The sequence below is a fragment of the Liolophura sinensis genome, chromosome 13 (assembly GCF_032854445.1).
Source record: "Liolophura sinensis isolate JHLJ2023 chromosome 13, CUHK_Ljap_v2, whole genome shotgun sequence".
NCBI classification, from domain to species: domain Eukaryota; kingdom Metazoa; phylum Mollusca; class Polyplacophora; order Chitonida; family Chitonidae; genus Liolophura; species Liolophura sinensis.
In genome coordinates this window covers 20,791,723-20,809,548 of record NC_088307.1, presented here as the reverse complement: position 1 = coordinate 20,809,548, position 17,826 = coordinate 20,791,723, and the positions used below count along the sequence as shown (strand labels likewise).

At 38.3% G+C, this 17,826-nt stretch overlaps 1 protein-coding gene across 1 annotated transcript; it reads right to left on the bottom strand.

Annotated features, from left to right (window-relative positions):
* Positions 1 to 409: 409 nt before the first annotated feature.
* LOC135480296 (NAD-dependent protein deacylase-like) lies at positions 410 to 15,240 on the bottom strand. The gene is made up of 9 exons (XM_064760100.1): positions 14,774 to 15,240; positions 13,110 to 13,262; positions 11,770 to 11,868; positions 9,996 to 10,122; positions 8,832 to 8,919; positions 7,590 to 7,643; positions 5,935 to 6,058; positions 2,363 to 2,478; positions 410 to 1,402 (listed from the first exon to the last, which is right to left on the bottom strand). Exons 1-9 carry the CDS (start codon positions 14,930 to 14,932, stop codon positions 1,348 to 1,350), a joined length of 975 nt encoding a protein of 324 aa, XP_064616170.1. The 5' UTR covers positions 14,933 to 15,240; the 3' UTR covers positions 410 to 1,347.
* Between the last annotated feature and the right edge of the window lie 2,586 nt (positions 15,241 to 17,826).

Sequence of the window (17,826 nt, the reverse complement as noted above, 5' to 3'; positions counted from 1 at the left end):
AAATCAAAATTTAAACCCTGTCACATTGCACAGTTTTCGGTACCGGAAGTTAAAATTTTGACACATTTGTCATGAGATAGCGTTGATAAAGACAAAAATGGTAAACATTTTAATCTCCAGGGCCTAAAATAAGCTCTAAAATCGCATTTATATTTTGATTTGAGTCAGAAATGTCTTTGTGGAAACGGCCCCAGTAACCTAAAATGAGCTCCGCCGATTTTTTCTGCGGCAGTCTGAAAGTTCATTCTTCACTCCGGAGACGGGTTCAAAATATCAAAATCGTCACAGCCAAGATCTGAAAGCCAGTACAAGAGAAAAATCATTAAGCAGGAATCAAATTAACTAAATTAAAAGAAACATTAAACGTTTGGTTTAAAATTTTTAACATTTAGTTTATAATATATCCTAACATTTATAAGCACAAATTCTGATAACGTGATGCATCACTAACACTGTAAGCGAACAAACATTTATTATGTTCCATCTATGTTAAATAAAAGTTTTTATTTTCTTCTCCATTAATATGTAACTGTACAAAATTATGAAAAGTAATTCCTTAATAATTTTTCATATCGGTCTTATTGTCGTTCATATCTTTGCAAGATAAAGTAACACACACATACATATAAAACATAGCTGTTTCCATACAAATTAATCCTACCCTATCACTATACCTACAAATTTTCAATTTCAGTCAATCCCAATGGCGGATTCTAAAAAGATTAGGTGAGTGAGGCACCTTTATAAGTTTAATTCTGTAAGGAGCGGGTCCTGCAGGGTGATATAGTGAAGCAGCACTACAACTTTGGCAGAACAAAGACTGGCCTGAGCCACTTTCACAAAGATTCGTAAACCAATTTTTCTTAACTTTTCTTGCAAACAATGTCGCCTTGTAACTATACAACGTATAGTAAGTCTTTTATGAAAAAAGTTTCAAGACATACGAGTTAAGAAATTTTGTGAAAGTGGCTCCTGCTATAAGGTTATCTACAGCGCTGATATAAGATTAAAATAAGATTAACACCATCCTTTATGAAGGCTAGGTAACATACTGTCATTACTTTTGCCGAACGGCATTTCTTAAAAAAAGCTTTAATTTTCATTTCTATGGGGAATTCTTTATTCAAGGCCATCTCGCCTGGTTGAAAATTTGCTGGGTTAAAATTTACTTGACCAAAGAGAGTTCTGATGACTGGCTCAAAGCTGTTATGATATCACTTAAAAACTGTGAATAGTGCAATGTACACAACATGTGTGTATGTCAAAAGGTTCACAGCATAAGGTTTATCACACAGTCAGTCATACTTCCGCACGTTAAAAGGTTTGCTGTCGCGCAGAGCTGAGGCTTCATGGGGCCAAGGCTTTGGGCACCCATTCCCCAGCGGCACCCTGAAAGTGGAACCTGAAACACAAAACACACCATGTATATCGTATTAAAGTTAGACACACAAAATTTTCCCAACCACACCAAATTATTACTTTATTATTTAAAAGAAAAGAAAACACATCATCAAATTTATATACGCATTGAAAAAGTACCCCACCTGAAGTTTAAAAAGTACCCATTTACCTCGCCTCAGTTTACAAATAACAGCTGCAGTCTATGTCATACCCTGAACATAGTCAGCAACGTCCACTAACCAGGAAAGCCACGTGAAACAAAATGTCAGGGGTGGTTTCTTCAAAAAGCATGGGGGGTGGGGCTCCGTAGAGAATGGGGTGAGCACCCCAAAGCGCCACAATGACCCAGGAGCCTCTCACTAATGCGGTGACTATGAGTTCAAGTCCAGCTCATGCTGGCTTTCTCTTCGGCCGTACATGGGAAGGTCTATCAGCAACCTGCGGACTGTCATGGTTCCCCAAGCTCTTCCCGGTTTGCTTCGACCATAATGCTGGCCGCCGTTGTATGAGTGAAATATTCCTGAGTACAGTGTAAAACACCAATCAAATAAATTAATCAATAAAGCAATCATGCATTGACCTCCAAAAACATTTGGAGCACAATCACACGAATGGAATGTTGCACTGTTGATTCGCTGTGTGCATGTTACAAGCTGTACATTTGTAATAATTCTTGTGTGTCTTCCATTTAAAGGCAACATTTTTGTCTGTTTTTAAGAAAACTAGTTTTTTCTCAACTAAGAAAAAAACTACAGATTTCTCAATTTACATCTGTGTTTAACACACTCCACTTTCTTAAGCAAATTCCATGACTTTCCAAGAAAAATTAGATTTGAGACGTTATATGAGGCAAAAATGTGTTTTCTAAGAAGTGGGAAGAAACATTGCAAGAAAAGATAAAAGAATTCTGATTTTTTTTATTTGTATTTTTTCACTTTTCAAGTGTCAGAGCATTCCTTACCCCAGTCTGTTCGTTGCTGGAGTCTCTTCAATGTTAAACTCGGCCACAGGAACTCCCTTGGAGGCTAGACTAGGTGCATACATGGCGGCAGGGTAGACAACAGATGACGTTCCAATCTGAAACCGTTACATGTAATTACTGCCAATGACCTCAAGGCAGCAACTTAAAATGTTGGGCATATTAGCTCTAAGCAACACAACTATTACACATTAATCCTACCGCCTTCTCTGGCATTTTGTTAAAAGATGTCCTTTGTATTCGGAGATGTGGAACCATGGGTTAAAGGTATCTAAAGAACTTGTGTGTAATATTCCTCCAGCACATCCATCCCTCCCTTCTCCTGTCTCGTTCAAATTTCTTACTTAATCCCTGTACTTATCCTGCTGTGAAACATATATACAATACCTTCTCAATAATTATAGATGCATTTGTCAAGATGTATAAAAAAAAGCAAAAAAATCACCGAGTCTATATAGATTGAACTAAGCACATGTTTGTAATTACCATTACTGTCCCAACAAACAGTACGATTACCGGTACTTTGAAAGATTAAACAGCCTAGCGAATAACCGTCTTTAAAGTCTTCCGTTACAGTTCTTTCACTTTTGAGGCCATTTTTATCACAACAACATGTGGTGTGCGTTAGCTGCACGATCTTTATATCTATGTGTCGAAACAGACATTTGTATACCAGCCGTCAAGCAATAAGGACGTTCCAGGTCAGTAAACGCAATACCAAAACGACATCTATGTGTCGAAACAGACATTTGTATACCAGCCGTCAAGCAATAAGGACGTTCCAGGTCAGTAATCGCAATACCAAAACGACATCTATGTGTCGAAACAGACATTTGTATACCAGCCGTCAAGCAATAAGGACGTTCCAGGTCAGTAATCGCAATACCAAAACGACATCTATGTGTCGAAACAGACATTTGTACACCAGCCGTCAAGCAATAAGGACGTTCCAGGTCAGTAAACGCAATACCAAAACAACATCTATGTGTCGAAACAGACATTTGTACACCAGCCGTCAAGCAATAAGGACGTTCCAGGTCAGTAATCGCAATACCAAAACGACATCTATGTGTCGAAACAGACATTTGTACACCAGCCGTCAAGCAATAAGGACGTTCCAGGTCAGTAATCGCAATACCAAAACGACATCTATGTGTCGAAACAGACATTTGTACACCAGCCGTCAAGCAATAAGGACGTTCCAGGTCAGTAATCGCAATACCAAAACGACATCTATGTGTCGAAACAGACATTTGTACACCAGCCGTCAAGCAATAAGGACGTTCCAGGTCAGTAATCGCAATACCAAAACGACATCTATGTGTCGAAACAGACATTTGTATACCAGCCGTCAAGCAATAAGGACGTTCCAGGTCAGTAATCGCAATACCAAAACGACATCTATGTGTCGAAACAGACATTTGTACACCAGCCGTCAAGCAATAAGGACGTTCCAGGTCAGTAATCGCAATACCAAAACGACATCTATGTGTCGAAACAGACATTTGTACACCAGCCGTCAAGCAATAAGGACGTTCCAGGTCAGTAATCGCAATACCAAAACGACATCTATGTGTCGAAACAGACATTTGTACACCAGCCGTCAAGCAATAAGGACGTTCCAGGTCAGTAAACGCAATACCAATCCCAAAAACGACATATAACCCAGCTGATAGTTGTGGATGACAGCCAAAAGTACATACATGTGGTCTCATAACCAGCACTAGAATTTTACATGTGTATTTTTTTTTTCTCGATTTTTTTCGAGGAAAATGCTAACATCCTTTGCCAACGTCAAATGCAGTAGGAAGAAGAAATTTTGGACAGAAATTACAATCGTTTTTACCAGGTGGACTCAACTAATACTGTGAGCCATGCACTTGGAGACTGTTCCATTCACCATAGAGGTGATTCGCCAATCCAAGTTTGATTTATTTATTCATTTATTTGAATGGTGTTTTACGCTGTACTCAAGAATATTTCACTTATACGACGGCGACCAGCATTATGGTGGGAGGAAACCGAACAGAGCCAGGGGAAACCCACCACCATCCACAGGTTGCTGGCAGACCTTCCAACGTACGGCCGGAGAGGAAGCCAGCATGAGCTGGACTTGAACTCACACAACGACTGCATGGGTCAGAGGCTCCTGGATCATTACACAGGCTGGCTAAAACCTGAACTCACGATCCAGATGGAGCACGTGCTGGTGTTGAAGGCTGCTGCTGATCAAGTCCTGCTCCCGTGAATTAAAAGCTTTTATTCTTCAAAAGTTTTGTCACAGTATGTAATCGTTCATTCACCAATATATGTACCTGTAGGCCTGCCGATAATCCGGGAAAGTTGCTTTAAAATATATTATCAGCGGGGAGCATGCAAGCTGTGAATTTCCAGAATATTTTTATCATACTTTGTGTTGTGAGTTTGTTATCTGGTAATAATTTCTAAAGCCAGTACCTATACCGCTTGTTCTGCATGCAGTCCTGATTTTAATAATCCATATGTACTTTGCATATTTTGTCTCACTAACATTCAACTGAGGAGTTTGTCAAGATACTTCCGTTTAAATTAAGTCCGAATGAACTGAGCGAGGTTTCCAATGATGGGTATTGAGGTGCCTGTTAATGTATTTACTGATACTGCGCATCATTCGTAACTTTTGAGCATACCTTTAGAGTGATTAGTGGATAAATACACAAGAGAATTTAGTAATTTAGTAATTCTTCTCTTTAGACATCAGGACACAGAACATATATATATATAGTCTTGCGTCTGAAAATGACTTTCATGAGCCTCGCATGTCCCAGACCTGCAGGTGGCAGACGAAATCTACATGGTTTGTATTCTCGTCCAGGAACTGGAAAATCAGGCCTTTCATTTTTTTTTCAGTTGGATCTAAGCACTTGAACTTTGTTTTCTGAGCTAACATTGTTTGTATATTTCCTGTCAAATTAGCGATGCCTTTCGCAGCAACACCTATATACTCAGAGGTCAATATTTTCTCAAGGTAAAGTTGCAAAAAGATATAACATACCGGGAACAGAAGGAGGAATACACCGCCAGAAGGAGGAATAGACAAACACATGGAGGAATAGACAGACAGACAGATGGCACAACAGATGGACAGACAGTTTGAATGACAGATGGACAGATACACAGGGAGTCATAATTCTGTTTCCTTCATCCAACACGGAGCACAGTTGGCTCAGTTGGTTAGCGTGCTAATGCAGCTTGATGACCAATGGGCTTCTCACCAATGCAGTCGCTATGAGTTCATACTCATGTGTTTCCCCCAGGCTCCGCCCGCTTTTCCACCCGGCCGTGAGTTCAAGTCCAGCTCATGCTAGCTTCTTCTCTGGCCGAACGTGGGAAGGTCTACCAGAAATCTGTGGATGGTCGTGGGTTTCCCCTGGCTCTGCCAGGTTTCCTCCCACCATTAAGCTGGCCGCCATCGTATAAGTGAAATATTCTTGAGTACGGCGTAAAACAACAATCAAATAAATAAATAAATAAATAAATTCTTCATCCAACACAGGAATACAGACAGTACCCACCACTAAACACAGATCGCACTTATCCAGATGTTCATCAGTATTTCTTAAGACTTTTGGGTCCAAACTTTCTCCAAACCACACAACGTGGGGGCGGAGTAATCCACTACAACTTCCCGTCTTACACCTGAAATAAAAATCGCGCTTAAAAACACATTTACTGTAAATCTTCAACCTTTTCAACCATTAAAGGACTGTTTTCAGTTGAATTTATGCATACAATTATTATGAAAACGATGCTAAAAAATGCTTCATAAAATCTGTGCAAATTATTTCTTATTATGTGCAAACTATTATACCTCATAGTTTTGTCAGAATCTTTCAAAGTACTGGCCGCAGAGGCAGTTGATAAGGTTGAAGAATTAGGGTTGTTTTTCACTATTTTCACAGAGCTAAGTTAAGCATAACTTTCATTTTGTAGCTCAAACAAAACTGAAGGTGTAATTTCATTTTTCATTCACTATTATCAAGATTTATGAAATGCAACTATTATAGTAAATGTGTCTGCATTTAAGCAGATAATGCAGAAAATGAGAAATACAACAAACAGGTTGAGCACAGTTATGTATCACTTTGGTAGCATATTTGCTATCTTGCAATTACAATGTCCATTTACCGTAATTCTCAACCTTTTCAAATATGAACGAAAAAGTTCTAGCTCAATTTATCCACATTCTGAATTCAATTTTGGAGACAAAACTACATTGGTTCGATTGGCCAGTTTCAGGGCTTCACAAAAACTATTATCAGTCTACACAGAATAATGCCTTCACAATATGCTTAACTAAACACCTTGAAAACACAGCCCATCTCTCCATTGTCCTCTCTTCATTCACAATACCGGGTAGCCATTTTGACTATATTCCCAGTCTGTCAGATCTGTCAAGGTCTGTCAATGGCCTAGGTTGACTACTGCCAGCTGCTAAAGCCTTACCCTTAAGGTAATTTTGCTCCTCCCTAAGGCTACATCAATTTATCTTTTTTCTTTTACAGGCAGAATGAATATTTTTTCAATGTCGTCAGTGGGTATACAAATAAAAATAAAACTGAAAAATCATTGAATTTGTCGGAAAGGTGGACTTCGTCAGTGATTGTTTCTGTTAAAGACATATATATTTGATTGGAAAGCTTTGAAAAACAGGAAAATTATAAAAAAAAGTATGATTAAAAAGACTGAACACAATAGAAAGGTGGATTTTCAATTTTATATTTTATTCCATATTTGGATTAGTGCCAGCTAGCCAGTAAATAACCAAATAAAACTGGTGTTGCTTATGTTGTAGACTGGAAAGACAATTTTTATTCACACATGATAAAACTTGCAAGAAAACTAACACAAGAATTCAAAATACTATGTTTCCAGGAGACTAACCTGTGTAGCTCTTCTAACAACAGAAAGCTCACTTGGGCAGATCTTCTAATAAGAAGAGACTCACCTGGGAAGACCTTCTAATCAGTGAAGACTCACCTAAGCAGATCTCCTAATCAGACAAGACTCACCTCGCAGATCTTTTAATAACAGGAGACTCACCTGGGAAGATCTTCTAATAAGAGGAGACTCACCTGGGAAGATCTTCTAATCAGAGAAGACTCACCTGGCCAGATCTTCTAATCAAATAGACTCACCTGGCCAGATATTCTTATCAGAGGAGACTCACCTGGGCAGATCTTCCATAGGAATGGCAGCATTCTCTACATCCTTTCCAGGTGCTCTAAAAAAAACAAAAAGACAAAACATAAAACAAGGTATTAGGTCTCACACTTCTGACAAAGATTCAAAACAATTCTTGCAACATACGAGGTAAGCATATGCTGATACATATAGTGTACATGTGCTAGGTACATAAGCATTTAGACAAAGGTTGTAAGGGATCCATCAGTTTGCAAAAAAAAAAAAGCAATAAAGTACAAAGATGTGCAGGAAAACAAGCGCTCTGGAAGTTTTGTTTTCTCAACAATGCATATCCATTATAATACCAGTTGATAACAGCTGCAGTATATACTGAACAAAAATATATACACATGAAGCAATTTTGTACTGCTTTTTTCTCAGTATTAAATACTAAGGAACGGAGTAGGAAAAATAAACAGTTTTAAGATTTTTTCAGTGTTGTTCTGATTAAATATGTGAAAATTAATTCCCGCAAACTCATTTTTGAAGAAAATCCGTGAAAATAAAGTGCAGCAAATAATAATTAATTTACAGTAATATGTTAACAATTATGGTAAGTATTCATTAGCATTTGTGGCATTATCGGAATGGTCGATAATCACAGTTCATCTGATAATCACAGTTCATCTGACAATCACAGTTCATCTGATAATCACAGTTCATCTGATAATCACAGTTCATCTGATAATCACAGTTCATAGCGCGGAAAGTGACCACCCTTAGCATCTGAAAGAGCCTGAACTTTGATTACTGACCACTCTGTTTTCATGCTGCCATACACATGTAGCTACTGAATCATTTCCCTAAATATATTACAGCTATTTTAGGCCAATGTTCTGGTCCACATTTGTTAAAAGATATATGTACCATTAAACACTAGACAATACTGTGGCTGCTTAGCTTGTCAACACCTTACCCTCTTCCCTTTAGGGTGGGGCAAATTGGGCTGTCTCTGTTGTACATACACATGTGGGGTAAGATTAGGCAGTACTATAGCTGATTAACTTTTCTACAAGTCACCCTCTTCCCTTTAGGGCAGGACAAATTGGGCTGTCTCTGTTGACCATACACATGTGGGGTAAGATTAGGCAGTACTATAGCTGTTTAACTCTTCTACAACTCACCCTCTTCCCTTTAGGCCAGGGCAAATAGGGCTGTCTCTGTTGACCATACACATGTGGGGTAAGATTAGGCAGTACTATAGCTGATTAACTCTTCTACAACTCACCCTCTTCCCTTTAGGGCAGGGCAAATTGGGCTGTCTCTGTTGTAGGTCACCTCCCCACATTTTGTACATCTCACCTTGAACAAACTACCTGCACATATGAATCCCACAGAAGAATAACAGATTTAAATCACTTCTGAGGATTGTTACACACGCATTTTTGATTCATCACCTACAGATATCCTTATCATAAGCAAGATTAGCGAAATGCAAGACAAAAGGATTTTATAGAGATCATATCTACAGAGATATAGATATTGCTCACATTTTCTATGTCTACATACTTTTATGCGCGTCTCCAAATCTCAAGCAAACATGATATCAAAGTTCCAAGAATTACACCATGTATATTTCCATTTCCACTGATAAGCTTCACAAAGTAGAGTACTGTGAAAACTTTTTCAAAAGAAACAAGGCAATGCTGGGCTTAAAACGTCCTAGACAACTGTCTAGCGATATTCTAAGGAGCCATATTCCACCTCACAGCCGTGCCATCACATGTGGCTCCTATACTGTTACCACCCACTGTGTATTCCACAATTTGTTTTTTTTTTCTGCTCAATGTTACATCATTTTAGTGACAGCGTCAGCAGTGCATGACATCACAGTGATCAGAACTCATACGTCACAAATGTAACCAGGCAAACTAAAAATGCACAGACAATAAGGGGTTAAAACTGTATCAATCTGCATTTAATGATTTATTTATTTGACTGGTATTTTTACGCCGTACTCAAGAATATTTCACTTATATGATGTTGGCCAGCATTATGGTGGGAGGAAACCGGGCTGAGCCCGGAGGAAACCCACAACCATCCGAAGGTTGCTGGCAGACCTTCCCAAATACGGCTTAGAGAGGAAGCCAGCATGAGCTGCCTTAAATGGATCAAGGTCCTAAATACATGTAGTTCATGTCCAAGCTGTGTACAAAATTTCACTGAAATCTCAGCGTAATCGTTCCTGCACAGTTACAGACAAACAGACTGACGGACACACAGACACTAGCAAAAAATGTAACCCTTTTTAGCAAAGAAACATGTAATAATTACAGATATTACACAGGACATGTGACTTAGTGGCAGAGAGTAGTTCTTATCTTTGAATGTAACACAGCCATGAGGTAACTATTACATCACCATCATATCTCACATTTCCTTGCGCACATACCATGGAGCTCCTCAATGTTTTGCGTGCCAGCCTGTCGATGGAGTTCGTCAATATTCTGTGTGATGACAACCAGAAAGCGACCTTCATCTTTAAGTCTCTTCTCACACTCAGCAATGGCAATGTGAGCCTGAAAGAAAAGAAACAAAAGTTACAAAGAAATTCCCATACTTGTCCCGAGTTCAAAAAGATGTCATATACATACATCAGTCCTACATATACGACAGCTGTACGGTAATAATGATGTATTATTGAACTGATGCGGATGGTGAACCCAGTGTTTCCTTGCGATATTATTCACTTTACTCTTCGCAATACAAAGAATTCTTAACATCCAAAACATTCTCGATACAGGACACAACTTCTTCTTTCCATAAAGGAGAAATTGAAACATTAGTTGTTTTTTTTTCGTTTCTTAAAGGAGAAGAAAACATAAAAATGATGCCAAAATCAGATGCCAGAGCATCAAATCTTATTTGCAAATAACAAAAAAATTTAGATTTTTTTTCAGGAAAAACTGGTATTTAAAAATATTTTTGTATTATGGGTATATGTCTTCTTGCATAATAATGTTCTAAGTAAGGATATGATGCATGTATAATAATTTTATTCGAATGCAAATATGTAACCAAAGATATGCATTTAAACAGAATTATAATAATATTTATGAATATATTAAAAGTATGATCGAAATCCAGGTTTAACACATTTGTTAATTGAAAAAGACAAAATTCTAGTGCAAATATATTTATTAAACATGTGTTACATCCTCATTCATAGCATTATTACACAATGAATGTATTTATTAAAAGGTGGTCCCTAATACCCACCATACACAAATTATCTTTAAGTGTCTTTTTCCTTTAAAGAAAAATCAAGAAAATATTGAAGACCACATCTATGACTAACTTTTCGCACTCTTTCATCGAAACTTTATGTAACTTTTATGTTTTCTCCACCTATAATAATGTGCAGCATAAGGTATATAAAACTACAAGTAAACTTATGAGCTTTCTCAGGCTGTAGCCTGTGGTTATAACGTGACTGGTCATAGATGTCAAAACAACTGTGCGGAGGAGTGGGGGGTAGAGGAATGGGTAATGGCACAGGGTAGGGCTGGGGGTGAACAGGTGAAGGATGTTAACCTGGCTCCAGAATGCCAGTATTAAGGTAATCATTGAAGTCATATTTAGACAATCTTTATGCATTAACCAACCATATGGATAAAACAGAAGGATAATGAATTTAACAAAAAAAATATTTTTCTTCACTTCCCTTAAAAACATTATTTTCATTTTAGAGTTCCTTTAAGGTTGTCCTTGTATCTGGCTCGAAATACAAGGTTAAATATCCTTGATCCATCACACAACATACATGTACATCTAGCTTTTCTTTCCTTATGCTTTGAATGTAAAATTGTCCTTTCCTTAGAACCCGAGTTCAAAAATATCATTGATCCTGTGCAAGCATGTACATGCAATTCTTTCCTTCTTCAAACTTTTATTGCAAAGGTATCCTAGGTCATAGACACAGTTCTTCTCTTCCGTACAATCTGATTGTAAGTATATTCTTGAACTTAGGCATACATTAAAGTCTTCCTTTCCTTAGAGTTTGATGTAAAATGTCCTTGATTTTTCACAAAATCTTTCCATTCTTTGAAGCTGTCATACCTGACTGAGATACAAACCTCTATATGCTTTATCCTTGGCACAATTATATTATCTTGTTTGCACTACACAGTCATATATGCTTAATTTATACAATGATTCTGTCTTACCTTGTTTGGTTGCTTGGTCAGAACCACCTCTCGTCTGTGATGGTAGAACTCCCACACTAGGGATGGGTCAAGCGCAAATGCCTCTGGGGTGGCGAGATGCTTTATGAAACAGAAAATGTTTGTCTTTTCGGGCGAGTGGTGATTTTATGGCACTCTCACGCAAGAAAAGAGCAAGCAGGGCTTAGGATAAGGGGTCCCACCTCAATATTAACGTACAGATTTAATTTAGCTGATAATGCGGATGGTCGTGGGTTTCCCCCGGGCTGTGCCCGGTTTCCACCCATCATAATGCTGGCCGCCGTCGTATAAGTGAAATATTCTTGAGTACGGCGTAAAAGACCAATCAAATAAATAAATAAATAAATAATTTAGCTGATGAAACATGAGCTGTAACTAAATTTAGCACGAGCTTGCTGCAGCTAGATTTGAGCTTATGCTGTGTGACAAATTTGTTTATCTTTTATCATTGTGAAAAATGGAGCCCAAAATGTCAGTAGTAATGATAATTATTGGTTTATGTTTCTTTCCTACCTTCTTTCTCTCTTTATTTGATCTCAGATATTTTATACTATATACAAAAAGATTACCAAACAACAGTTGTTTCTTTTTAAGGTTTAGCCATAACCCAAACTGCCATAGTGTGCAAGCAGGCCCTGAGTAAAATACTCTTGTGTATCAGTACAGCAAATAAGCCACAAGCAAATACATTTCAACAAAACATTTATTTCACTTCAATGATGACATTCCACACTGCAACCTGCCGAAACCAGTTATTCTCAGGTGGCGCACTAAAGAAAGACCTGACAGCCTAAACAGCTTCTAACCAGTGATCTCATTTGCCGCTCAAAAAGCAACGAAAAAAATTCAAATAAACATTGTTAAATATCAATGTACCTTACACAAACCAGGAGATGACAAAACAATGAGGACTATGTAAACAATAGTCCCTTTTGATTGTTCTATACCAGAATTCATAAATGCAAAAAGGAAATTCCAGTTTCCTGAATTGTTTTATAATTCTCATGATAGCATGTTACTGTAAATCTTTAAGGAAGTGTATAAGTTAATACAAAGAAAAACAAGAAAAACAATCACCAGTTATCTGTATAAATGCTTGGGTTTAACATTGTACTGAACAATTTTTCAGTCATATGATGACAAGGAGTCACTGGTCCACACTATGCCCAGGGAGTAATATATACACACCAAATATGTTCATTCAGTTTGGGGGTATTTGATTTCAAATGAACGTACTTTCACTTTCTTTTACACGTAAATGTACTTTCACTTTCTTTTACATGTAAACAATTGCAAACATCTGCAGTAAATGTCGGTCTTACCGGCGCCTGATACTTCCGCCAATATCCCCCCTCTCCGCGAAACGTTGGGATCCCACTCTCAGCACTGACACCTGCCCCTGTTAACACCACTATGTACTTGGATTTGTGGAAGATATCACGGAATGCCGCTAAGTCGGAGCTGGGTCGCTTCCCCTGACAGAATTAAATGTGAAAGCTTACGACACTATATACAGAAGCAATATCCGCACCAAGTAGCAAGTAATGTAAAGTTTATACTGCGATTCAGACAAAAATAACCCATCAAATACATCTTCAGGGCAATAAGTTTGTGCTCATATATGTTCCTTACCTTTTCATTCCTCAATTAATCGCTAACACAACAATATCATCTGTCATTTCTAACAACCTGACATTCTTTCGTAATACCAATGCTCAAAGCTACCCACTCAACTACTGTCACTCTGCCCTAACATTTGTGACAAGGGCAGGAAAAATTAGCATCAGATTTGTAAAGTGCTCACTGACATTGGTTTGAGCCATCCTTGGACATTGGAAGTTTTATTACTAAATCTCATATCATGCCAAATCTCAGACTAGGCCTATATTGCACTAATTGATTGTTGCTTAATATCCTTTAGGATTTTTCACTTGTACCAGCGCTGACAGTTTTATGGGAATATGACGATGATGGAAACTTAGTGCATATACATACATGTATATCAGAACTTTCAAAGCATATTTTTCAATGCCATGCCATGGTTACCATATAATTTACCATAGCAGTCCTTGAGCCCTTTATCATTAGGGCTTGGTATGTTGGTACTTGTTTGATTTGGAATTTGTCGCTTTTACTTCACAACAGTGTGCCCATTGTTTCCTAATGCCCATTTTTTGTTTTGCTGAATCACTGGTGGACCATGCCAAACACATCAGGCAAACATGATGCCCCACCCAGTCAAATTATACCGTCCATTCCATCTGTGACAAGTGCCTAGCGAGGTAGAATCAACATGACTTGATTCGGGACTGAACACCGAATCTACCACTTACGAGGAAGACACTATTTCCACTACACCACTGAGACCAAAGCTAAGATGGGGGTTCCTCAATGTAACACAAAGCTTCCGTCATACAGACTTCCACACGGACAATTTCACTAGAAAAACCCGCTCAAACCCTACCTTATTTTTGCTATCCACCAACTCCCTAAAACGCCCAAAATCCAACACATCAAAGCCAGCGTTGGTAAACCACAGCAGACAATGATTTAAGCTGTCTGATAGGAAAGTTTAACTGGCTGGATTACTGTTGAAAGATGGTTTACCAATGCAGGCTTTGACATATTACAGGGAATCAGTGGACAGCAAAAATAAGGTCTGGTTTGAGCCGGATTTTAGCGAAACTGTCCTCATGGAAGTCTATATGACCGAAGCTGGGTGTTATGGTAGGAAGGTCCAGCTTGGTTTTGGGCTATCCTGTGGTATGACAGACGCGGAGAGCCTTTCCAATGTGACTGTCAATTTCTGATGTGGAAAATTTACCACGGGCTGCTAAACTTTACTTTGGCTTATTACCGTAGGCCTATACCATCTCCTAAACAGCAGTCAAATACTAATGACCAACAACTGCCAAAAACAGTTTCATTACAAGAAGCCTTCTAATTCTTTAACGGGGCATCTCCTCATTTCATCTTACATAATTACCTGTTTGAATGCCTTGGCCATGCCTTGAAATCCCTGCTCGTTTAGACAGTAAAATAGCAACGCTGGCTGTCTTGACGTTGTTGTTGTAGCAGTGTTAACCGACGCGGCCCACAAACCAGACAGAAATCTTCTGTTACATCCGCGTAGCAAGCTATACATAGCACCAGTAAATACCTGCACGTCAATGGCATTACTCAGTCACAAACCATAGTTTTCGGAGACGGGTATTATAAATCATTAATCTGTGACACGATTTCATTTTCACCGGATTTTGACATTTCAAACGTGACTGCAACTCGCTACAACAGAATTCTATTTTCGACATGAGACCAGGAAGTAGGACATTTGTATAAAAATGCTAATCTTTGTCCGCATAAAGCGGGCTAAATCAGGAATACTTCGTGCAATTTCATACGAGGGTTAAAGATTTTGATAAAGTCATGTACATGATCTGAAAAAGTTAAACACTTGAGACGGACTCGCCACAACGGGCACCTGCTGATCCACGAGTTTATCACGAGTTATCTCCCTTAGTGCGCACGAGACAATGGTCTTGTCACGTTTCACTATGTGGCCAAACATTAATAATTGACCAGAACGGTGGGCAAAACTTAATTAACTGACATAATAAAACTGAATATATAAAAGAATAAAATTTAATATATAAAAGACATTTATAAAAGAAGCAGAATAAGTAACACGTAACCCATCGATTAACTTACTGAACGCACATCCAAGTTATGATTAGATTTATTTATTTATTAATTTATTTGTTTATCTCAAGAGAGAAATGAAGCCAGGATAAGAAAAGCTCACCACCTCGCCATGGATCACATACTAATCTCTATTCCAGCACCAAGAAGTTGCCTGGGATTTAAGTCAGATTTAATCAACTTGTGGCATTGAACCAAAACTTACATTTGAACGTGAACGCTAATTGTCATTTTTTTCATGAAAGTCGAAGACAACTGAATTTATTTCAATAAAAATGAGTGAGTCGCGTTTTTAGCGTGAGAAACTCATTTGAAGTTAAAGACTATGCCCTGACTCAAGTCTAAGACAGTTTCATGATCCTGAAGAAAATTATTCGAACTACTGCCGAAGGAAATGATACGGGTACGACTTGGGAAGCCTCGCTGGCGCATATACTAAATACGCGTTGTCTCACTGCTAATATCCTGACCCTAAGGACTCGCGAGTTTGAATCCAGCTCTCGCTGCTTTGGTCAAGATGTTTATCAGGAACCTGGCGCAGTTTAGTGGTTTACTCCTCGCAATCCGGTTTCCTCCCCCCATAAAGCTGAGCATTTTAGTAAGTGAGTGAGTGAGTGCTTGGGGTTTAACGTCGTACTCAACAATTTTTCAGTCATATGACGACGAAGCATTTTAGTATTACTTTTAGTGGAAAAATATCTAATGTTGATACCAATCAATCAGTTCGACTGCCAGGCCGTCTTACGGGAGAATATTATTTTCGGTCAGTCAGCGCTTGAGCTATAACGCAATTTTTCTTCAAAAGTTGAGTGATGCAACCCACCGCATTTTACTTAAACATATGATGAAATTTTCACTTATATTCCCCTGTACATATTCAAGCAATAAATAGACCTACAATGTAGATGTGACTTGAAAATTCATTCAAATAATGGAGAAATACTGAAATGTTCTTGGGTACATTTAAACAAAAATAGTACAATGTATAAAGATAAAAATACAAGGCTACAGTAATACATGCAGTCGATCATAACACTCTTCTGTTTCCTTGTTTAAGCATGTAATCTGTGATATACTTCATGGATCTGCTTTCAATCCATATCTGTTTCTCAATTAATTTCAACATATTAGCATTTATTTATTTCATAATTGTTCAAAGCCATACTCATACATTTTTCAATGGTAAGATAGCCGCGAGTCTTATAGGTGGAAGAAAGAGGTATGCCCGGTGGAAAGCACCGAGGCGATCATCCCATCTGAGATGCATGAATGCCATAATGGTGGAAGATAAGCGTTCATCAAGGAACGTTAGACTGCGCAAACGGCCGAACGGGCATTGTCAATAGCTTTTTGTCTCCGAGGCATCACGAACAGTGAGAATGGGGGATTGTATTAATTCCAGTCAAAGGCCAGGGTTGAACTCTCACCTCTTGTGGGTAGCAGTTAAGAGCCGCGCACATGCACTTTAATCACGTGCTACTTACTTCTTGTTGTGGAATGGCGATATTCTTGTCGAGCAACGCATTTGCCACTGTTACGTGAAAAAACAGTCCCGGATGTGCCGGAATAACGGTAAAGAGCATTTACCGCTGTTCACACGCGCATTAATTCTTTCCTATAGCATGAACCGATGTCAATCGCATGTTCCTACAAATTAACTAACCTGTCCTTAGGTTGGCCTAGCCAAAAATAGTCCATGGCGTAAACTGACAAAAAAGGACATTTTTGCGGTCTACCCTACTGCGACCGCCGCTCCGATAACTTACCAACTACTATGATATAGGCTTGGAAAATGTTATTTAACATACGTGATTGCCATGGACTCCTTTGGTTTGTCAGGTTACTTAATTACAGAGACCACACTGTTGACGTCGATTTATGCCAAGGAAGATTTTTTGCGCGTGTGAACAGCGGTAAATCTTCCTTACCGTCAAATCCCACACATTTGGGACTGTCTGTAACTCTCGCAATACATGTGTTGCTAGATGAGAGTTAACCAACTCTGCAACTAGTTCTCTTGGTGACATAGGCAATGTTTCTGACAAACTTTACATACTAAAAATTTACCGACAACAACCGGCCTGAATTCGGTCAAAAGTGGTCAAATAATACAACATTTTTTTTTTCAGTTCATGTCATAAAATATTTCCCAAAATGTTTACATTCGTTGCATTGAATTCATTTGTAATCGAATACTAAAAATAGAGTAAAGTGTCGTTTCGTCTGAATTTTTTTTTGTAGTTGTTGTTTTATATTTTTGTGTAGATATTTTATGTCTTTTAATATCCGCAATGGGAGGTTGTGTTTTTGTATTTTTCTATCTGTCAGCAACTTTTATTC

Coding starts and splice junctions, on each gene's coding strand:
- LOC135480296 (XM_064760100.1), bottom strand. CDS start 14,932: ATGTATAGCTTGCTACGCGGATGTAACAGAAGATTTCTGTCTGGTTTG. Junction 2,479..5,934: donor AGTGCGATCTGTGTTTAGTG/GTGGGTACTGTC, acceptor TAACGGTTTCAG/ATTGGAACGTCATCTGTTGT. Junction 1,403..2,362: donor CCAGCAACGAACAGACTGGG/GTAAGGAATGCT, acceptor TTTGTGTTTCAG/GTTCCACTTTCAGGGTGCCG.